At 36.2% G+C, this 23,594-nt stretch overlaps 3 protein-coding genes and 2 pseudogenes across 4 annotated transcripts in view; 4 read left to right on the forward strand and 1 right to left on the reverse strand.

The window, feature by feature from the left end:
• LOC149038238 (uncharacterized) overlaps window positions 1-23,594 on the reverse strand; it is a 155,601-nt gene that overhangs the window by 62,413 nt on the left and 69,594 nt on the right. The window lies entirely within an intron of this gene.
• LOC149038246 (adrenocorticotropic hormone receptor-like) lies at window positions 1,540-2,496 on the forward strand (annotated as a pseudogene).
• On the forward strand, window positions 4,940-6,915 carry LOC149038247 (5-hydroxytryptamine receptor 1D-like; annotated as a pseudogene). Its single transcript, XR_016180751.1, has one exon. The product of XR_016180751.1 is annotated as a 5-hydroxytryptamine receptor 1D-like (transcript).
• LOC149038248 (melanocortin receptor 5-like) lies at window positions 9,513-10,541 on the forward strand. The gene has a single exon (XM_089188370.1). The coding sequence runs from the start codon at window positions 9,513-9,515 to the stop codon at window positions 10,539-10,541; it is 1,029 nt and encodes a 342-aa protein (XP_089044496.1).
• On the forward strand, window positions 15,915-17,568 carry LOC149038249 (melanocortin receptor 5-like). Its single transcript, XM_089187195.1, has one exon. The coding sequence runs from the start codon at window positions 15,940-15,942 to the stop codon at window positions 16,966-16,968; it is 1,029 nt and encodes a 342-aa protein (XP_089043321.1). The 5' UTR covers window positions 15,915-15,939; the 3' UTR covers window positions 16,969-17,568.

The raw sequence follows: 23,594 nt of genomic DNA on the forward strand, positions 1-23,594 counted from the left end.
TGGTATATACAATCAGACAAGCACTTTGCTGTCCAAGGGTTTCAGACCATCTTGAGTTTTACCCGATCGTACTGGTACTTTCAGTTCAAAACTGACTGATAGGGAACGCTCGTCAATCAGCTACACCATGATATATATCTTTGCTCGAGATCTCTCGATTGTATTTTTCGCACCTTAACAACTAAAGGGAAGGCAACCGAAAAACTAACCATAAATTTATAAAAATAGTTTTAGTGCTACCTCACATTATCATGATTAGATCAATTCTTAATTTAAGAAAAGATATGCACGCGCAGGATCATACTCACGTTTGTTATTATAAGAAAGTGTAAGGAACAAAATTGAAGCAAGAACGGTTTGTACAAAGTTCTCTTTCAGGTTCACCGTTTTTGCTGAAATTATATGCTAAAGGGAAAAAGGAATATTGAATGAACAAAAAAAAGAAAACATAGACTTTTAAAATATCAGATAGAAAGTGTCGCTTTATTTCCAGTTTGAACAGCGAGAATATTTCCAATTTATTATCGGGCCTAGAAATAGCAGTATATCTAAATATACTGCTTATTACTTAACTTAAAAAAAAGTCGCAGTCGAGTTCCTTTATTGTTTTGAAAACAGTAATATAGCTGATGTCTTAAATTTTGCCAAGGGATATGACTTTAGTTTTAATTTGTACTTGAAGTAAATTTTACTGATTGAAGTAAACAGCTAATAGCGGCCAATTTAAACACAGCGGTCAAACACTGCGCATGCACGTGTTTTGAAACGCATGTATTATGTGAAGTGAAGAAGGAAAGGTTAAATTCCTAACTATTCCAAATTGAATGCGTGACACAGTTGAATGAGGGATTTCGGAGAAAGCTTAAATCTTGGTCTTATTTTATAGTGAGATATCTCAACTTAGTTTTAACGCAGACACCTTGTTCTGGCGATGAAGGCAAATTACAGAACCTTTCTTCTACCTTTGTCAGTACGGCCAAGCTTACGACTTCATCACGCCGCCAAGCAAAGTGTAAAAAAAAATTACGAGAGTGCAAACTAGATCAACAATGTGTATAATTCTAGGCTTTAGAAACTTTGAGCTTTCCTAAGAAACAGCAAAAAACTACGCATTATTTAGATTCTCAATGTTGACCATAGCAAATTATCCATCTAGAAGCGCATGCGTAATCATTTGACCGCTGTGTTGCCCATCTATTACTGTTTAGTAGTCAAGTTGTAGTCGCTATTTGGAATAATTAAAGAAGAGAAAAGTGGGAAGGAAAAATTCCGGGAAAAGAACTTTACACAAGAATCAAATAAGTTGTTGAATTTTTTTAACAATGAAGGCACTCGTGTGGTTTGCTTCTCAGCTATTTCCTCGTCGGTGAATAAAATAACGGATCAAAAGTTAAAATGAATAACGTAGAGTCGAAAGAAAAGTAAATATGTTACGAAATGAATAATTTAGTATTTTCATAACAGAGGCACCCAAAGGTTCTCGGGAAAATTGGTTTTTTTTTTCCAACAGAAATTATTTTATGCGACTGTCAGCTAGGACGCAAGGGAAACGCCGAAGACAGAATTATGTCCCCAACAAATTTAAGTAGCGGTGGAAGTCACACGAAATCATTTCATGAACTGCTATGCTCTCCCTCTTTGGTGGGCGGGCTTCAACAACAACTATCAATTTGCTTCGTAGCGGTTGACATTCTCCTCTCCATTACAGCATTTTTTGGAAATTCTCTCATCCTTGTTTCCCTTTGCAAAGAATCTTCCCTAAATCCGCCGTCCAAACTCCTGTATCGTTGTCTGGCAACCACTGAACTGTTGGTTGGTCTTATTACCCAGCCTCACATGGCTCTACATTGGATGTCCGTGTCTCAAGAACACTAGAGCCTTTGTCGATACGCAAGGGACGCAGTCGACATCACAGGCTATGTATTTATTTTAGTGTCTTTGATGACGATGACAGCCATAAGCGTGGACAGACTTCTCGCCCTGTTGTTGGGACTGAGATACAAACAAATTGTAACTTTGAAGCGCATGTATATTATTGTAACTACCTTTTGGGTTTTTAACCTTGTGGCCTCTTTAAGTGGATTTTTTGATCACCGTGTAACCTATTTGTACAGCAGCCTAGTTATATCATTTTGCCTGGTAATATCACTTGCATCGTACACAAAGATTTTTTGCACTCTCAGATATCATCAAGCACAAGTGGGAGATCAACAACAGCCGAGCCAGACAAATGCACTGAACATTGCGCGATTTAGAAAGGCAGTATACAGTGCACTGTGGGTACAGTTAGCATTAGTAGTTTGTTATGCACCAATATGTACAGTGTCAATTGTGATCGCTTATACTAAAAAATATTCATTACTCTTAGTCGTCACACGGAAAGTAGCATTTCTTTTACTTTTCTCTAACTCGACGTTAAACCCGTTTCTTTATTGCTGGAAGACTAGTGAAGTGAGACAAGCAGTGAAGCAGACAATTAAAGAAGCACTTTGCTGAGTTAGGTTTTCCTCGAGTTCTTCAGACTTTTAAAGCAGAATCCTTAAGTCACGATTATTGTTTGAGAGAAGTCGTCGGATAAGTTATTGGATCTAAACAAATAAGTGGCTCAATAGAATAGTTGCGCAGGCTGTTGTCGATAGTCTTTGTATCTCTGATTAGGTAACCCTATGTGTTTTCAAAAATAAGGTTTCTTGCCGCTATGGTAAAATACAAGATGTCATAATCGAAGAAAATATATGCAAATATTTTACTTTCATGTTTTCTCCTCTTAGCAGTATGAAGGTATCAGATAAACTTCAAAGAGTAGTTTAAGAGATGCATTTAAGGCCGATGTTGTTTGTTACGGATAAAACTATTTCATTTAGTTTTCCTATAATTAAAAGAAAGCGCCTGACGTTGATGTTGACGCCATATTGCCAAAAGAGGCGGTCCAGTTTTAGTCTTGAATTTGTTTTGTTATTAGAAAAATATCCGTAAAGCTCATGTGAAGAAGTTTCTGTTACTTGTATATTTAACTGAAGGTTACAGGAAGTATATGAAATAAAATTGACCATCTCTGTTTGTTACAAAATTTTTTTTACAGACCGATCGATGTTCTGAAATTATATTGCTATCTTGCTTTGCTTTTTTTGTTTCTAATTTTGTCGGAAACGTAACGGAGATAAAAGAACCACAAAATGTTACCAATCACACAGTTAAATTGATATATCTCAAAACAAGTTTGCTTCTGTGGCCTTACATCCTCAAGCTTATTCAATTCGCTTTGAAGCCATAATATTGAGTGCCTTCTCCCAAGCTAAATAAAGCGGGATTAATTTATATGCATTCAAATTGCTGGACTGTTTGTCATGAATTTGACATCCTCAAATTTATTCAGTTCGCATTGAAGCCATAATATTGAGTGCCTTCTCGCAAGCTAAATAAAGTGGGATTGTTTGTTGCAACACGAAAAAAAACACGGAAATAATTTTAAAGATGTCTTTGAATAGTTGCCTCTTATTCCTATTTCATACGTGGTGTACATTACAAGTTAAGCACAAAAAAAAGGCTTTTTGACACAGCAAACAATTTTCTGACGTATTTTTAAACGTGTAAACAATAGCGAGTAGGTTTTTATTTGAGATGTTAAGTAGGAAAAAGGGTTTCAGGGATCGTTCTTGTACAATTGGAGTGAACTAAAATGAAATATTTCTCTGGTCAACTTTTGAAATATTTGATATATCCAGTTTAATGCTGGTCTGTGTTTTCTTCAAGTTTTATTGATCCTATGTCTACCAACCCGAGTGATTAACTGTTCCTAACTTTCGCTTCTTTTTCCTTGAACTCGTTCCATGACGCTTTTTAGGAATTCAGAATTCACCACAATACAGGGATAATCTTTGCACTTAATTACCGGCCCAAAAGAATGACAGGATATTTAAATATACCGCTTAAACCGCTTATGCTGTCATTCAAAAACTGACAAAAGAGAGATTCCTTATCATATCGTCAAACAGAAATATTACTGACCCATGTCTGTGTGCTTGCCAAAGGAATTTACTTTAAAAGAAGAAAAATTGTAGATCAAAAATGACAAATGTAAAGTTGAATTAAAAATTGGCATCAAACGAAAAGAAATGATTATTTTGGTACCCGATGGAACCCTGGGATTAAAACGATACCGAGCGCGTAGTGCCATCATGGCTGGTGCAAAACAATGGTTTCTCCGCCTCCTTTATTTTCAGTTAACGCCTATTTTTCTTATCTTGTTGACCAAAGGGATGAAGAAAGGAAATTAAATCATGGGGCGAAATAGGCAAAATAGGCAAAACAGTTTTTGTTAAAAAAAATACCATTATAACTTTCCTGACGAAAGGAAAAAAGGCTGGTAGAGAACGAATTTAAAAAAAATGGTTTGGCGCGCGGCATAACATCTTGTTACAGTTTTGTTTTTAATATAAGTCCGGAGACGCAAAACAAAACGGAAAGAAAAAAGCACGTCTTTACAAATCGACTCAAGCATTTAAAAATACGTTTGCATCTGTGATCAAAATTTAAATTTGAATTGTTTGATGTATTCGCAGATTGTCTCCAATCCAACTTTTCTAAGACCAAGTAAAATCGCCAGCTTGAAATTTTCATTTCCAATTCTTCATGGCTACTAATGATACAAGTCTGAACTTCACACGAATGATTTGGACACCAGGTTAGCACTATATCAGTGAAAGTTGATCCAAGTAAAAGGAGATTGTTCGTCGTCCTTTTAAAAGAATAATGCTACAGATGTCTCTCCATTGTCTACTTATTGCCATTTTATACCTGAGGTACTTCAAAGGTTCAATAATTGGACACAACAGACAATTTTCTGACGATTTTAAATGAGTTAACGCTGATGAGGAATTATTCCATGTGTATGAATACTATTAACTGATGTATGAGGTGTCATTGATCGTGGCTGGTTGTGGGCTGTTTAGACGGCATATTACTCATTGCAATCTTAGATAGCCTACAACAAATTTCATAAGAATTGGAACACAGACAAAAACAATTGAAGAACTCCTATGCTCTCCCTCTTAAGCGGGGGGCATCAATCAGCATCAGTTTCATGCCTGAGGCATCCCACAGCTACAGAGTTCTGACGCATTTTAAATGATTGAAAGCTGGTGAGGAAGTCTTAATTTTTTTTTAAAGGAAGGTTTCAGTTGGACGAAACATTCCTCGTTGCAAGAACAGAGGAAACGAATGCAGAATTATGTCGACAACAAATTTCACCAGAGGTGGAACACTGCCGAAAACATCTGAAGAACTGCTATGCTCCCCCTCTTTGGTGGGTGGGCTTCAATCAGCATCTTTCGCAACAGTCACCATTCTCCTCTCCATCACAACATTTCTTAGCAATTCTCTTATCCTTGTTGCCCTTCACAAGGAATCTGCCCTCCATGCGCCGTCCAAACTCTTGTATCGTTGTCTGGCAACAACTGATCTGTTGGTTGGTCTTATTGCTCAGCCTCTCTATGTTACCTTTTGGATGTCCGTGGTTCACGAACACTGGACTCTTTGTTATTACGCAGAGACAGCAGCCTACATCATAGGCTCAGCATTATAATGTGGAGTTTCTTTGTTGACGATGGCGGCAATAAGCGTGGACAGACTTCTCCGCGCCCTGTTGGCAGGGCTGAGATACAAAGAGATTGTAACTTTGAATAGTGTTTGTATCATTATAGCTAACTTTTGGGTTTTATGTCTTGTCGCCTCTTTATGCGCCATTTTCGATCGGCGTATAATCGCTTTGTGTGCCCAGATATTGATACCACTTTCACTGCTTATTTCACTCGCCTCGTACACAAAGATATTTCGCACTCTTAGAAATCATCAGGCACAAGAACAAGATCATGTTCAACAACAGCCGAACCATCCAAGTGCACTGAACATGGCGCGATACAGAAAAACAGTGTACAGTGCTCTGTGGGTACAGTCAGTATTAGTTGTTTGTTACACACCATACCTTATTGTGAGAATTGTTCTCACTTATAGTACAACATACTCATCACAATTAGGCGTCGTATTGGCAATGGACGTTGTCTTAGTTTTCTTTAACTCGACGTAAAGAAAACGTAAAGACAAGCAATGAAGCAAACAATCAGACAAGCACTTTGCTGTCCATGGAGTTAGACCATCTTACTCACAGCAGTCAAACACTGTGCATGCACGTGTTTTGGAAAGAATAGGAGGGATTTGCAAACGTGTATTACGTGAAGTGAAGAAGGAAAGGTTAAATTCCTATCTTTTCCAAATTGAATGCGTAATACAGTTGAAAGAGGGTTTTCGGAGAAAGCTTAAATCTTGGTCTTATTTAATGTTGAGATATATCAACTTATTTTTAACGCAGATGCCTTGTTTCGACGATGAAGGCAAATTACAGAACCTTTCTTCTACCTTTGTCAGCACGGCCAAGCTTACGACTTCATCACGCCGCCAAGCAAAGTGTAAAAAAAATTACGAGAGTGAAAACTAGATCAACAATGTGTATAATTCTAGGCCTTTGCTTCTCAGCTATTTCCCCATCGATGAATAAAATACTGGTTTAAGAGTTAAAATAAATAATGTAGAGTCGAAAGAAAAGTAAATATGTTACGAAATGAATAATTTAGTATTTGATGAAATTGCGTACTCAAAACGAGGCCGAGGTTGTCATGGCTGGATGATGTCTCCTCAGCTTCCTGCGTGCTTCATATCTTAATTAACCCTTTAAATCCCATGAGTGACCAAGAAAGAATTTCTCCTTACAATATCAATACAAAATCAACCAGATTAGTGGTGAAAATCAAGAAAAATGTCAATTTGGGGATAATTAGTTGATCCAATACTATATTCTCTGGACTAACATTATGAGAATTGTATGACTGATGGTAAGGAGAAATACAAATTTGATCTGGGAGTTAAAGGGGTTAACACAAACTGTTTACTTGTTAAGATGCAGTCGCTGTTCGGTTGGCGCGACACAGAGAGGCTGTGTACCACTGGGGGTGCAGTTAGCGTTAGTTGTTTGTTGCGGACCAATCTATAGTAAAACATACCACTCTTACCTAGTCGTTATATGGAGAGTATCAATTGTCTTACTTTACTTTAACTTGAAGTTATATCCGTTCTTTACTGCTAGAAAATTAGTGAAGTAAAACAAGCAGTAAAACAGGCAATCAGAGAAGCACTTTGCTGTCCTTAGCGTTACCTCCTCCTCGGTTTGGTTTTGTAAGACTTTCATTAAGTCATGATTATTATTAGGGAGCTCTCTTCAAAATAATATTGATTAAGCGGAAGAAATAAGAAGTTCAGTAGAATCGCTGTACGTCGAGCTTTTGTCAATAGTCTTTTCAAAGAGTAAACGCTAGTGAGGGAGTCTGAAGTAAATGTTGCTGATGAAGGTAGAATTGAAGATCTGTGCGGCGAATTTTGATAATTCCTTAGCATACGTCCATTGATTTTGGACCACCACTTATAAATTGTTTACTTCACTTCAGTATTACGATGTAACCGTTGCAATTAAAGTAGAATTTTGAAAATTGCCCCAGAGCATCACAAAATTACCTGCCGTTTACACGAGAGCTTTCTTTATACAAAAACACCTTTATTATCTCACCAACAAGACGTAGGAAGAAAGGAAATCATATCATAGGGTCACATAGGCTAACTTTTCCCCGTTATTGCTGAGTATTGTCTACAATAAAGGGAGAATATTTCATTTAATCATCGGCCCTTAAATGATATCTTATCTTAATATACTGTTTATTTTATCATTTAAAAAAGGTATTATTAATCTATTTGTTTGTCAAAGAAATTACCTTTTAGTGCTAATTTGTACTTAAATTTAAATTCACTGATTCAGATTAGAAACTTCTCGCAGCCCACCCAAACGCGCTAGTGGTTCGATCGGCTGCAGTCGCTATTCGGAGGAATTAAAATTTCCAGGATAAAACTCCTGCTCTGTATTAAAGAATTGAATGAGTTGTTTGTTTGTCTATCAGCAATTTTCCCGTCCGAAAATAAAACAATGGATCTAAAGTTAATATCTAAATATATATATAGGAAGTTTGCGAGTCGATTTTCGCGTGGAACAGTGCTCAATACGTTGAAGCAGAGCAGAATAAATATTATGAGAGGAAAAAAGGACGTAACTACATTTCCCGACAAGCCTGTTTCGTGAATCGCTTCACTCTTCAGGGGTTTAAGCGATTCACGAAACAGGCTTGTCGGGAAATGTAGTTACGTCCTTTTTTCCTCTCATAATATTTATATATATATATATATATATATATATATATATATATATATAACTAACTGCAGACAGTACTGTTTCGGCCTTCTGGGCCTCATCAGTGCAGTGCTGATGCTAGGATGGAGGTAAGACCATATAGCCACCCCAAGTGATCTCACATATGTGGGATCATCTAAGCCATGCCAGAGTGCTCAAACTAGAAAAACTAGTGAGCATATATATATAAATCCATTTTCGAAAACGCTGCTATTTGAAAAAATATATTAAATAGTCTGTGTATATATTTTCTTTTCTCATCACAAAGTGTCTCTTTTTGATGAGCAAAGAAAATAGATATTTGTTTGATATATATTTTCAGATTTGAAAGGTTTTTCAAAACCAGGTATTTACATACATTTATAGAGCCGAAAGAAACGCAGTCATGTAAACGAGGCCTAATACAAGTCCGAATCTGTCTTGACAAGCAGGTGTCTTCTTAACAACTTTTTCCTTCCTTATTGTGCGATAAAAAGCACGTGGCAGTTTTAGTGAGTTTGAAATATGGGTCAGGGTTGGTAAAGACGAAGCCTCTCGTAGAGCAATTGTAATTTTTTTATCGACTGCTGATAAGCCTTGAACGCCCATCCCTTCATTTTCCATCTCGATTAATAAGTTATCTTGTAACTAATTGTCATCACTAAAGGAGAGTCATCAACTGTTTAAGAGAATCGCTGGAACAAAAATTGAATAAATTTCCTTTTACAGTTGCAGAAAATGGTTTGCTGGTGTGACAACTTGATTTTGTTACTATTTTGTTTTTAGTTCTAGTAGAATACGAAACGGAGAGAAAAAAGGCTTCAAAGCGCAATTAGATACACAGTTAATTTCAAATATTTTGAAACAAGTTTGTATGTGTGGCCGTATACATTAATTTTGAATAGTTGTGTAGTCTACGTAGTACATTCGGTTATTGTCACGAATTCAATTTTTCTCTTACATCGCCAGCTTGAGCTTTTGCATTTTTAGCTCTCCGTAGCTGATAATTCAAGTCTTAACTTCGCACGAAAGATATGGACCCTTGATTAGCATCCTATTATAATGGAATTTGATACTGATAAAGAGCGACTCTTTGCCGCATTGTAAAACACTGAAATAACAGATGTTTCTATATTTGCGTTTAGTTGCTATTTCATAACTGAGGAACCCAAAGGTTCCCGAGGAAAAAAATATTTTTTTGACCCAATGGAGAATTTCCAGTTGCATTTTAAATGAGTAAGTCTTTATGCGACTGTTAGGTAGAAAGTTAGGCTTCAGTAGTCATTGCTGCCATTTTTCGTTGCAAGAACAGAGACCCACAAGAAAAGGGAAAATCGACGACAGAATTACGTTGATATCAAATTTCAGTAGCGGCAGAAGTCACACGAAATCATCTGAAGAACTGATATGCTCTCCCTCTTTGATGGGTGGGCATCAACAACTATCAATTTGTTTCTTGGCAGTTTACATTCTCCTCTCCATCACAGCATTTGCTGGGAATTCTCTCATCCTTGTTGCCCTTTATAAAGAATCGTCCCTACATCCGCCGTCCAAACTCCTGTATCGTTGTCTGGCAACCACTGATCTGTTGGTTGGTCTTGTTGCCCAGCCTCTCTATGCTACATATTGGATGTCTGTGTTTCAAGAACATTGGAGCCGTTGTCGATACGCCAGGGACGCAGGCTTCGTCACAAGCTATGTATTGATTTTAGTGTCTTTGATGACGATGACGGCCATAAGCGTGGACAGACTTCTCGCCCTGTTGTTGGGGCTGAGATACAAACAAATTGTAACTTTGAAGCGCACGTATATCATTGTAACTACCTTTTGGGTTTTTAACATTGTCGCCTCTTTATGCGGAATTTTTTATCCTAGTATAATCTATTTGTACAGCTCCCTAGTTTCACCATTTTGCCTGGTAATATCCTTCGCATCGTACACAAAGATTTTTTGCACTCTCAGAAATCATCAAGCACAAGTAGGAGATCAACAACTGACGAGCCAAACAAATGCACTGAACATGGCACGATTCAGAAAGGCAGTGGACAGTGCACTGTGGGTGCAGTTAGCATTAGTTGTTTGTTATGCGCCAATGTATACAGTGGAAATTGTGGTCACTCGCACTAACAAATACTCATTACTCTTAGTCGTCGTACGGAAAGTAGCAATTATTTTACTTTACTTAAATTCGACTTTAAACCCGTTCCTATACTGCTGGAAGATTAGTGCAGTGAGACAAGCAGTGAAGCGGACACTGAAAGAAGCTCTTTGCTAAAATAGGTCCTTCTTGAGTTGTTCATCAGACTTTCAAAGCAGGCTTATAAAGTCACGATTATTATTAGAGAGCAGTCGTTAAATAAGTTATTGGATAAAACCAAATAAGTGGCTCAACGAAACAGTTGCGCAAGCTGTTATCGATAGTCTTTATATCTCCGTGAACAATTTAACGACGGACTTAGTAACCCCAGCTATGTGTTTTCAAAAAAAAGGTTTCTTGTCGCTGTGCTAAAAGACAAGATGTCGTAACGCAAGAAAATATATGCAAACATTTTACTGTCGAGTTTTCTACTCTTAGCAATAAGAAGGCATCAGATAAAACTTCAAAGAGTAGTTTGAGAGATGTGTTTGAGGCCGATGTTGTGTGTTACGAGAAAACTATTTCAAATAGTTTTCCTATAATTAAAAAAAAAGCGCTTGGCGTTGATGTTGACGCCATATTGTCAAAAGAGACGGTCCAGCTTCAGTCTTGAATTTGTTTTGTAATCAGAAAAATATCCGTAGAGCTCATGAGGAGAAGTCTGAGTAAATGGAATAAAATTGACCATCTCTGTTTGTCACAGAATTTTTTTACAAATCGATTGATGTTCTGAAATTATGTTGGCAACAGCGAAAAACAAGTTTCGCATCATTTGTATAGAGGTCACCATATGTCTAGTTTGTCGCTTATGTATCTTTAGGTTGTCTCTGAGTTTCACGGATTTTATTTCCTCCATTTCCAAGTGATTAACCGCTGTCCCTAAGTTCCACAATTTTTTTTTATTGAATCGTTTTCAAGGCTTTGTATAAGCTCAGACTTTGCTTCAATATCATATCATCTAATTATCGCCCTAAAAACGACATGTTTATTTCACCCATTAAAGAAGTGACAAAATGGATCTTTTAAGACTTAGGAGGCCCATATCGTATTGTAAAACAAAAAACATAGCCCATGTCTTTGTGTTTGTCAAGGGAATTCACTTTCAGTGCTAATTTTAAATTAAACTGAAACGTTATTTACTGAAATCAACAGCTGGTTGCGACGAACATGTTCTTGTTTAATTATCAAGGTACTGAATTATCATAGAGGATCAGAAAGAAAATTTCCTGGGAAAGAACTCTTGTTAAAGCAGGGATTGACGCATCTTCAGCGATTAAGTCTTTCGTCTGATTTTTCTGTCAGCTAATCCTCCGTTGGTAAATGAAATGACTAATTTGAAGCCGGAATAAAATATTGAATCTATAGAGAGTAATTATTTTGCAAAAACGAAATTTTTTCCAACCTAAAACGAGGCGGCGAATTTGTGGTGGTTAACTTATTTTTCCTAATCTTTGACAGGGTATTTTTAACAGTTGTTTCGTGTGCCACTGTGCGGTCATTAAATATACGTTGCACGCAGGAAGTTTGGAGAGCTTGAAAGATAGGCGAAAGTTACTTAACACGCAACCAAGAGTGATTGTAGGTTCATAAATAATAAATGTTGTTTATGTAGATTTAACAAGGTGTAGTTTTTAACTCGACCTCGTCACGGGAATTATTCAATAATAATATTATTCACTTCATCTTCGGCAAATAATTGTTAAATATTTTTATCGAGTGTTGATAGTTTTTAAGTATCCATTCCTTCATTTTCCTTCTCGATCAATAAATTATCATGTTCACTTTAGCACAGTCATATAACTCTGGTTATCGGAGGAGAATTGCCAATCGCTCAGGGGAATTACGACATGAAGAATTCAGTCACTGCTGTATACATGAAAGCGTTGGCAGAGAAAAATTTGGGCGAACTTTGTTATATAATTTTTGCAGGACAATCACTTTAAAATTTTTGGCGAAAGGAGGAGAACAAATAGAGAACGTAAAAGAAACAGCGAAAAATTGTTTCAGAAAGTAATTTCCTGCTTTTCTTCTGTTTTGTTTCTCGTTTTGTCGGTACCCGATGGAACTCTGAGATTAAAAGATACCGAGCGCGTAGGGCCATCATGGCTGGTGCAAAACAATGCTTTCTCCGCCTCCTCTATTTTCAGTTAGCGCCCATTTTTCTTATCTTGTTGACCAAAGGGATGAAGAAAGGAAATTACATCATGGGGCGAAATAGGAAAAATAGACAAAACAGTTTCTGTTAAAAAAATCATCATAACTTTCCTAACGAAAGTGAAAAAGCTGGTAGAGAACGAGTTTGAAAAATGGATGGCGCGCGGCCTAACATCTTGGTACGGTTTTGTTTTTAATATCAGTCCGGGGACGAAAAACGGAAAGAAAAAGCCTGTCATTACAAATTGATTCAAACATTTAAAAATACGTTTACATCTGTGACCAAAATTTAAATTTAAATTGTTTGATGCATTCGCAGATTGTCTCAAATCGCACTTTTCTAAGACGAAAAAAAATCGCGCCAGCTTGAAATTTTTATTTCCAATTTTTCATGGCTACTAATGATACAAGTCTGAACTTCACACGAATAATATGGACACCAGGTTAGCACCCTATCAGTGAAAGTTGATCTCGATAAAAGGAAATTGTTCGTCGTTCTTTTAAAAGAATTATACCACAGATGTCTCTCCATTTTCTACTTGTTGCCATTTCATACCTGAGGCATTTCAAAGGTTCAATTTTTGGACACAACAGACAACTTTCTGACATATTTTGAACGAGTAAACACTGATGAAGAATTCTCAGTGTGTATAAATACCATTAATTGAAGTATGAGGTGTAATTGATCGTGGCTAGATGTGGTGATGTGATGTTTCCAAGATAAATGTTGGTCAATTATTACCCCTAGGTAACCTTAAATAGTTCACAGTCGAAACTATCATCAACTGTGAACTATTTAAGGTTGTTGGCTGGTTAATCGCTAATAAACTCTCGTTAAATATTAAGAAAACAAACTATATAATTTTTCATCCATATCAAAACACATTAATTTTAACATCCGCATTAAGGCCTATGATAGCCGCACTAAACCGTTTTCTGATCTTGAACGTAAGGATCATGTTAAATACCTAGGGGTAATAATTGACCAACATTTATCTTGGAAACATCACATTAATTATATTGCTTTAAAAATCAGCAGAAATATTGGAATTATTTCGAGACTGAGACACTTTGTCCCCTTAAAAATACTTCTAAGTATTTATAATTCTTTAATTTCTCCCTATATATCTTACGGCCTCATTGCCTGGGGCCAAGCCTCCAAATCTTATTTAGAAAAAATTATTATACTCCAAAAGAGAGCTGTTCGCTTGATCTACTTTCTGCCTTTCAGAACGCATGCGATTCCATATTTCGCGCAATCTAACATCCTGCCAATAACAATGCTCTACTTCAAACTTTCATCAATCTTAATGCTCGATATAACCACTAACTCTTCATCTAAAAATATCTGCAATCTTTTTATTTCTACACAAGACATACATCAGTATAATACCCGATCAGCATCTTCCGGTAACTACTATATTAACTATTCTAGGCTTAATCATCATAAAAACTCTTTTTCTATCGTTGGGGCTAAAATTTGGAACAGTATTCCCGAAAGCTATCGAAGTCTGCCGAAGCACATATTCAAAAAGAAAATTCAAGCATTACTATTTGCAACTCTAGGAAGTCTGGATAGTTATGCTGACACTAGCACTCTTATTTCTGAAATAAAAAAGGCACCTTAATTATAATTCAAACATAATATATTAATTTACTTTTTATCACCTTTTCCCTCTTTTGTCAAATAATGTATGCAAAATCGAGTAATTCGCATAATTCGTGTTTTTGTAATTCGTGTTGTATGTCCTTAACACCGCCTGCCTAGATTAGCTCGCTATTTGCAGGAGGTGATTATTGTACAAAGATTTTCCTGCAAACTTAATAAACTTGAACTTGAACTTGAACTTGTACAAAAACACTTTTATTATCTCAATAACCAGACGTAGGAAGAAAGAAAATTAGATCAAAGGGTCACATAGGCTAACTTTTCCTCGTTATTGTTTAGTACTGTCTTCAATAAAGGAAGAATATTTCAATTGGGCACTCAGATGACATCTTATCTTGATGTAATGCTTATTTCATCATTTAAAAAGATGACAAAAAAGTTTTCCTATCGTATTGTCAAACAGTAATACAACCGATGTCTATTTGTTTGTCAACGAAATTACCTTTTAGTGCTAATTTGTACTAAAAATGAAATTCTTTGTGATTAAAAACTTGTCGCAGCCCACACAAACGCCTTTAGTAGTTTGATCGGCTGCAGAAATTGAAAATTTTTGGATAAAACTCTAACTCTGTATTAAAGAATTGGATGAGTTGTTGGTTTGTCTATCAGCAGTCTCCTATTCCAAAATTAAAACAATGAATCTAAAGTTGATATATGAATATATATAAACCTATTTTCGAAAATGTTGCTATTTAAAAAAGACATTGTCAATAGTCTGTATAAATGTATATATTTTTTCTTTTCTCATCACAAAGTGTCTCTTTTTGATGAGAAAAGAAAAGACATAGTTATTTGATATAAATTTTCAAATTTGAAAGGTTTTTAAAAACAGGTATTTACATATATGTATAACGTCGAAAGAAACGTAGTCATGTAAACGAGACATAATACAAGTCCGAATCTGTCGTGGCAAGCAGGTGTCTTCTTAACAACATATTCGTTCCTCAGTGTGCGATAAAAAGCACGTGGCAGTTTTAGAGAGTTTGAAATATGTGTCAGGGTTGGTAAAGACGAAGCTTCTCCTGGAATTTTTTATCGGCTGTTGATAAGGTTTGAGCGCCCATCCCTTCATTTTCCATCTCGATTAATAAATTATCTTGTAACTAATTATCATCACTAAAGGAGAGTCATCAACTGTTTAAGAGAATCGCTGGAACAAAAATTGAATAACTTTCCTTTTACGGTTGCAGAAAATGGTTTGCTGGTGTGACAACTTGATTTTGTTACTATTTTGTTTTTAGTTCTAGTAGGATACGAAACGGAGAGAAAAAAGCTACAAAGCCCAATTAGATACACAGTTAATTTCATATATTTTGAAACAAGTTTGTATGTGTGGCCGTACATTAATTTTGAATAGTTATGTTGTCTACGTAGTACATTGGGTAATTGTCACGATTCAATTCAATTTTTCTCTTACACCAATTGACATCGCCAACTTGAGCTTTTGCATTTTTAGCTTTCCGTAGCTGATAATTCAAGTCTTAACTTCACACGAAAGATATGGACCCTTGATTAGCATCCTATTATGATGGAATTTGATTCTGATAAAGAGCGACTGCTTGCCGCGTTGTAAAAACACTGAAATAACAGATGTTTCTATATTTGCCTTCAGTTGCTATTTCATAACTGAGGAACCCAAAGGTTCCCGAGGAAAAAAATATTTTTTTGACCCACCAGAAAATTTCCTGATGTATTTTAAATAAGTAAGTCTTTATGCGACTGTTAGGTAGAAAGTTAGGCTTAAGGAGTCATTGCTGTCATTTTTCGTTGCAAGAACAGAGACCCACAAGAAAAGGGAAAATCGACGACAGAATTATGTTGATATCAAATTTCAGTAGCGGAAGAAGTCACACGAAATCATATGAAGAACTGATATGCTCTCCCTCTTTGATGGGTGGGCATCAACAACTATCGATTTGTTTCTTGGCAGTTTACATTCTCCTCTCCATCACAGCATTTGCTGGGAATTCTCTCATCCTTGTTGCCCTTTATAAAGAATCGTCCCTACATCCGCCGTCCAAACTCCTGTATCGTTGTCTGGCAACCACTGATCTGTTGGTTGGTCTTGTTGCCCAGCCTCTCTATGCTACATATTGGATGTCTGTGTTTCAAGAACATTGGAGCCGTTGTCGATACGCCAGGGACGCAGGCTACGTCACAAGCCATGTATTGATTTTAGTGTCTTTGATGACGATGACGGCCATAAGCGTGGACAGACTTCTCGCCCTGTTGTTGGGGCTGAGATACAAACAAATTGTAACTTTGAAGCGCACGTATATTATTGTAACTACCTTTTGGGTTTTTAACATTGTCGCCTCTTTATGTGGAATTTTTTATCCCAGTATAATCTATTTGTACAGCTACCTTGTTTCACCATTTTGCCTGGTAATATCCTTCGCATCGTACACAAAGATTTTTTGCACTCTCAGAAATCATCAAGCACAAGTAGGAGACCAACAACGGACGAGCCAAGCAAATGCACTGAACATGGCACGATTCAGAAAGGCAGTAGACAGTGCACTGTGGGTGCAGTTAGCATTAGTTGTTTGTTACACGCCAATGTTTACAGTGGAAATTGTGGTCACTCGCACTAACAAATACTCATTACTCTTAGTCGTCGTACGGAAAGTAGCAATTATTTTACTTTACTTTAATTCGACTTTGAACCCGTTCCTATACTGCTGGAAGATTAGTGAAGTTAGACAAGCAGTGAAGCGGACACTGAAAGAAGCTCTTTGCTAAAATAGGTCTTTCTTGAGTTGTTCTTCAGACTTTCAAAGCAGGCTTATGAAGTCATGATTATTATTAGAGAGCAGTCGTTAAATAAGTTATTGGATAAAACCAAATAAGTGGCTTAATGAAATAGTTGCGCAGGCTGTTATCGATAGTCTTTATATCTCCGTGAATAATTTAACGACGGACTAAGTAACCCAGCTATGTGTTTTCAAAAATAAGGTTTCTTGTCGCTATGCTAAAAGCAAGATGTCATAACGCAAGAAAATATATGCAAACATTTTACTGTCAAGGTTTTTTCTCTTAGCAATAAAGAAGGCATCAGATAAAACTTCAAAGAGTAGTTTGAGAGATGTGTTTGAGGCCGATGTTGTGTGCTACGATAAAACTATTTCAACTAGTTTTCCTATAATTAAAAGAAAGCGCTTGACGTTGATGTTGACGCTATATTGCCATAAGAGACGGTCCAGCTTCAGTCTTGAATTTGCTTTGTTATCAGAAAAATATCCGTAAAGCTCATGAGAAGAAGTCTTTGTTACTTGTATATATAACTGAAAGTTACGAAAGTAAATGGAATAAAATTGACCATCTCTGTTTGTTACAGAACTTTTTTACAGATCGATTGATGTTCTGAAATTATATTGGCAACAGCGAAAAACAAGTTTCGCATCATTTGCATAGAGGTCACCATATGTCCAGTTTGTCGCTTAGGTATCTTTAGGTTGTCTCTGAGTTTCACGGATTTTATTTCCTCCATTTCCAAGTGATTAACTGCTGTCCCTAAGTTCCACAATTTTTTTATCGAGTCGTTTTCAAAGCTTTGTATAAGCTCAGACTTTCCTTCAATATCATACCATCTAATTATCGCCCTAAGAACGACATGTTTATTTCACCCATCAAAGAAGTGACAAAATGGATCTTTTAAGACTTAGGAGGCCCATATCGTATTGTAAAACAAAAAACATAGCCCATGTCTTTGTGTTTGTCAAGGGAATTCACTTTCAGTGCTAATTTGAAATTAAACTGAAACCTTGTTTACTGAAATCAACAGCTGGTTGCGACGAACATGTTCTTGTTTAATTATCAAGGTACTGAATTATCATAGAGGATCAGAAAGAAAATTCCCTTTGGAAAGAACCCTTGTCAAGGGAGGGATTGACGCATCTTCAGCGATTAAGTTTTTCGTCTGATTTTTCTGTCAGCTAATCCTCCGTTAGTAAATGAAATGACTAATTTGAAGCCGGAATAAAATATTGAATCTATAGAGAGTAATTATTTTGCAAAAACGAAATTTTTTCCAACCTAAAACGAGGCGGCGTATCTGTGGTGGTTAACTAATTTTTCCTAATCTTTGATATGGTATTTTTAAAAATTGCTTCGTGCGTCAGTGAGCGGTCATTAATATACGATACACACAGGAAGTTTGGAGAGCTGGAAAGATACGCTGGAGTAGCTTAACATGCAACCAAGAGTGATCGTAAGTTCATAAATAATAAATGCTGTTTATGTAGGTTTAACAAGGTGTAGTTTTCAACTCGACTTCGTCACGGGAATTATTCAACAATAATATTATTCACTTCATCTTCGGCAAATAGTTGTGAAATATTGTTATCGAGTGTTGATAGTTTTAAGTATGTATTCCTTCATTTTATTTCTCGATCAATAGATTATCATGTTCAATTTAGCATAATCATATAACTCTGGTTATCGGAGGAGAATGGCAAATCGCTCAGGGGAATTACGACATGAAGAATTCAGTCACTGCTATGTACATGGAAGCGTTGGCAGAGGAAAATTTAGGCGAACTTTGTTATGTAATTTTTTCCAGGACTATCATTTTAAAATTTTTGGCGAAAGGAGGAGAACAAATAGAGAATGTAAAAGAAACAGCGAAAAATTGTTTAAAAAAGTAATTTCCTGCTTTTCTTCTGTTTTGTTTCTCGTTTTGTCCGAGACGAAACGGAGGTAAAAGAGCCACTAAATATTACTAATGACACTGTTTAATTCAAACATTTTGAAGTAAGTTTGCATCTGTGGCAATGGCTCAACCTTATTCACGCAAATGATATGGACATTTGATTGACACCCAATATCGATCAACTATGTTGTGTAAACATCGGCCCTCGATGGTTCCATGTTCGAATTATTAGCACTGCGGCACGACGTTCCTTCGCTTCGGGTCGTGTTGCTCAAAGTCTCAAACTTATTCACGGGCGAAGTAACTCGTACTGAAGCCTTGATAGTGAGTGCCTTCTCGCAAGCTAAATAAAGCGGAATTGTTTGTGGCAACATGAAAAAAATAATCTTAAAGATGTCTTTAAATATTTGCCACTTATTCTTATTTCATACGTGATGTTCATCAGCGACAAGTTAGGCACATAAAAAGGCTTTTTTGACATAACAAACAATTTTCAGGCATATTTCAAACGTGTAAACAATAGTCAGGAAGTTTTTATTTGAGATGTCACGTAGGAAATAGGGTTCCAGAAATCATGGTTGTGCAATTGGCGTGTAAACAAAATATTTTTCTCGTTGCTATCACAGATTTCTACTTTTGAAATATTTGTTATATCCAGTTTAATACTGGTCTGTGATTAAGTTTTCTTCAAGTTTTATTGATCCAATGTCTCCGAGTGATTAAGTGTTCCTAACTTTCGCTCCTTTTTCTTTGAACTCGTTTGATGAAGCTTTTTAGGAATTCAGAATTCACCACAATACAAGGGTAATCTTTGCACTTAATTACCTGCCCAAAAGAATGACAGTATATTTAAATATATCCCTTAAACTGCTTATGTTGTCATCTCAAAAGTAACCAAAGAGAGTTTCTTTATCATATCGTCAAACAAAAATATTACCGATGTCTATGTGCTTGCCAAAGGAATTAACTTTTAATGCTAATTTAAAGTTAAATTCAACTTAACCTACCGGAATATTAATAAACTGCTGGTTGCGACAGATATATGCTTGTTTAGTTTTAAAGCTACCGTTGCTACAATGAGTTGAAGAAGAGTAATAATCGCATTTTTCAGTGTTTAAATCACTTCTTAAGAATGTTTAGTAACCATATCTGCTCTTGTAAGAAACATTTTAGATCGAAAATGAAAAAATATAAAGTTCGAATAAAAATTGGCATCAAAGAAGTGAATATTTTGTCTTGTTCTCGCGCGTTTCCCGCAGTTTGTTTGTCTCTATTGTGAGTCCATATTACCACTTTGTGATATTTCCCTTTCGTAATTAGCCTTTGAGTTCTTAATCCGGCTTCTAGACTTAAGCACTTGAAATATATTGCGATACGAGCCAGTCCAGTTATAAACTTGAATTTGTTTTTTTTTTTGTTTTTTTGTTTTTAGCTGAAAATGTTCATAATTATGAATTTTGGAGATGTTGTCACTTTAGAAACAATGTGTTATCATTTTTACGAAATTGAAATCGCCATCCAAACTCTTGTATCGTTGTCTGTCTGTCCGGGGACGAAAAACGGAAAGAAAAAACCCGTCCTTACAAATTGATTCAAACATTTAAAAATACGTTTGTATCTGTGACCAAAATTTAAATTTGAATTGTTTGATGTATTAGCAGATTGTCTCAAATCCAACTTTTCTAAGACCAAATAAAACCGCCAGCTTGAAATTTTTATTTCCAATTTTTCATGGCTACTAATGATACAAGTCTGAACTTCACACGAATGAAATGGACACCAGGTTAGCACCCTATCAGTGAAAGTTGATCTAGATAAAAGGAGATTGTTCTTCGTTCTTTTAAAAGAATGATACCACAGATGTCTCTCCATTTTCTACTTATTTCCATTTCATACCTGAGGCATTTCAAAGGTTCAATTTTTGAACACAACGGACAATTTTCTGACGTATTTTAAACGAGTAAACACTGATGAAGAATTCTCAGTGTGTATAAATATCATTATTGAAGTATGAGGTGTCATTAATCGTGGCTGGATGTGGGCTGTTTAGACGACATATTACTCGTTGCAATCTTAGATAACCTACAACAAATTTCAGAAGAGTTGGAACACAGACGAAAAAAATTGAAGAACTGCTATGCTCCCCCTCTTTAGTGGGTGAGCATCAATCAGCATCAGTTTTAAACCTGAGGCAAACCACAGCTGCAAATTTCTGATGCATTTTAAATGATTAAACGTTAGTGAGGAAGTCATTATGTGTTTATTAAAGGAGGTTTCAGTTATCATCGTTCGGCGTGTGCTGTTTAGACAAAGTGTTTATAACTGAAAACCTCAGTGCAAGAAAAAGGAAACGAATTCAGAGTAATGCCGACAACAAATTTCAGTAGCGGTGGAACACAGAAGAAAACATTCGATGAACTGTTATGCTCTCCCTCTTTCGTGGGTGGGCTTCAATCAGCATCAGTTTCTTTCGTAGCAGTCAATATTTTGCTCTCCATCACAACATTTCTTGGTAATTCTCTTATCCTTGTTGCCCTTAACAAAGAATCTTCCCTTCATCCGCCGTCCAAACTCTTGTATCGTTGTCTGGCAACAACTGATCTGTTGGTTGGCCTTGCTGCTCAGCCTCTCTATGTTACTTATTGGATGTCCGTGGTTCAAGAACACGGCAGTCTTTGTCATTACGCATCGGAAACAGATATCATAACAAGCTCTGTATTATGTGGAGTTTCTTTGCTTACGATTACAGCAATAGGCGTGGACAGACTTCTCGTCCTGTTGTTGGGCCTGAGATACAAAGAGATTGTAACTTTGAAGCGTATTTATATCACTGTAGCCACCTTTTGGTTGTTTTGTCTTTTCGCCTCTATATGCGCCATTTTTGATCAGCGTATAATTGTTTTGTATTACTGGGTATTAATACCACTTTCACTGCTTATTTCACTCGCCTCGTATACGAAGATTTTTTGTACTCTAAGACATCATCAGGCTCAAGTACAAGATCACGTTCAACAACAGCCGAGGCAACCAAATACACTGCACATGACACGATACAGAAAGGCAGTGCACAGTGCACTGTGGGTACAGTTAGCATTAGTTGTTTGTTATACACCATTCTTTATAGTAGGAATTGTAGTCACTTATGGTAAGCGTCGCATTTGCAATGGCAACTATCTTAGTTTACTTTAACTCGACGTTAAACCCGTTTCTTTACTGCTGGAAGATTAGTGAAGTGAGACGAACAATGAAGCTGACAATCCGACAAGCACTTTGCTGTCCATGGAGTTAGACCATCCTCGAGTCATACACGATCGTATGAGTACTTTTAGTGCAAAGCTGACCAATAGAGAACGCTTGTCGCTTAAATTTTTGCTCGAGGTCTGTCGATAGTATTTTTTGCTGGTCACTTAAAACAAATAAATAGAAGGCAATGGAGACACGAACCTAAGCTTTTAAAGAGCATTTTACATGCTACCGAACTTTATTTTGAATGCATAAATTATTCATCGAAGGAAAAATATACGTGCAAAAGAGAATATAGTCTCTTACAATCTCTTGACGTAAATAATACTCCCATGAATGTTATTATGAGAAAGCGAAAGAAACAAAATTGCCTATTATAGTTTTTATTAAAGACTGGCTGGAATGCGGTTTCAGATGGTTGCTGCTCTGGTGCCCATCGATCCTTCATTGACATTTAAACATTTTCACGGATTATCATGAATATTCTAAATCAATTAGCAATAAATTTTACAATGTACAAGTTAACAAGCTTTAAATAACTTATATTGAGTTGATCTAGTTCTAAGTTTGTTCAATTTCTCGATAAATAATCGCTCTTCCTTCTCAAACGCACGTGTACGCTTGTTAAAATCCTACTTGTCAGTAAAAATCGAAAGAGGGCTCTTGTTTCGCATTCTTGGAGTCTTGGTAATTCGAGTTTTTATTGAACGAATCGGTTGACAATGTTGCATATGTGATGAAAGTTTTAAAAGAAATCTGCCACAAAATTTTCCACTGAACAGTTTAGTCGACCAAAACGACTCAGTGCATAGGTAGGTAACGAATGATATTGTCTATTGAAGCTAAAGCTTGTTCTAAACCTGCTAATTAAGAGACAGACCACGTGGGTTTTTCTAAGTGAGCGAAATGCTGAGCATTTAGTTCGATTTAAAGACTGCATTTAGCGAAACATCAACAGATGTTTCAAAACCGTTTGCTTCAAAAACCTGAAAAGCTAAAATAAGTCCGCATTGAATACCGTCAAACGAATTAATTCTTTGTAAACAATATCAGAGCATTGGATAAAACTTAAAAAGTGGTTTAAGAGTGGTCGTCTGTAAAAATCGAGCAGAGGTGTTGAAAATAAAAAAAAATTGAAGTTTTTTCAAAATTTGCAAGAACATAGGTATAAATGGCCTTAGTTATGGAAAAATATAAAAAATGCCGAAAAAAAATTATGTTGGGAGAACGGTGACATTTTGTGTTTTGGGGGTTCATAACCGTGTTTTCCCGGTGAAATAGTACACCTAAAGCTAACGGCCGAAAAAAACTTATTTCGCCAGCAATTCGGAAACCTCATAACATTTCTAAAACAAGAGATGTTTTTTAAAGGTTGTGAAGTATTTTTTCCAAGATTCCTTGAAAAGCGATTTTTTTTACGAATTTTCTAATTCAGGTAAAATTTCATTCATCAAACATAGCTCAACTTTGGCGA

The sequence above is a fragment of the Pocillopora damicornis genome, chromosome 11 (genome assembly GCF_964200805.1).
Source record: "Pocillopora damicornis chromosome 11, jaPocDami1.2, whole genome shotgun sequence".
In the NCBI taxonomy this organism is placed as follows: domain Eukaryota; kingdom Metazoa; phylum Cnidaria; class Anthozoa; order Scleractinia; family Pocilloporidae; genus Pocillopora; species Pocillopora damicornis.

Bases quoted from the DNA above. Each gene is read 5' to 3' on its own strand.
- LOC149038248 (XM_089188370.1), top strand. From the start codon at position 9,513: ATGCGACTGTTAGGTAGAAAGTTAGGCTTCAGTAGTCATTGCTGCCAT.
- LOC149038249 (XM_089187195.1), top strand. From the start codon at position 15,940: ATGCGACTGTTAGGTAGAAAGTTAGGCTTAAGGAGTCATTGCTGTCAT.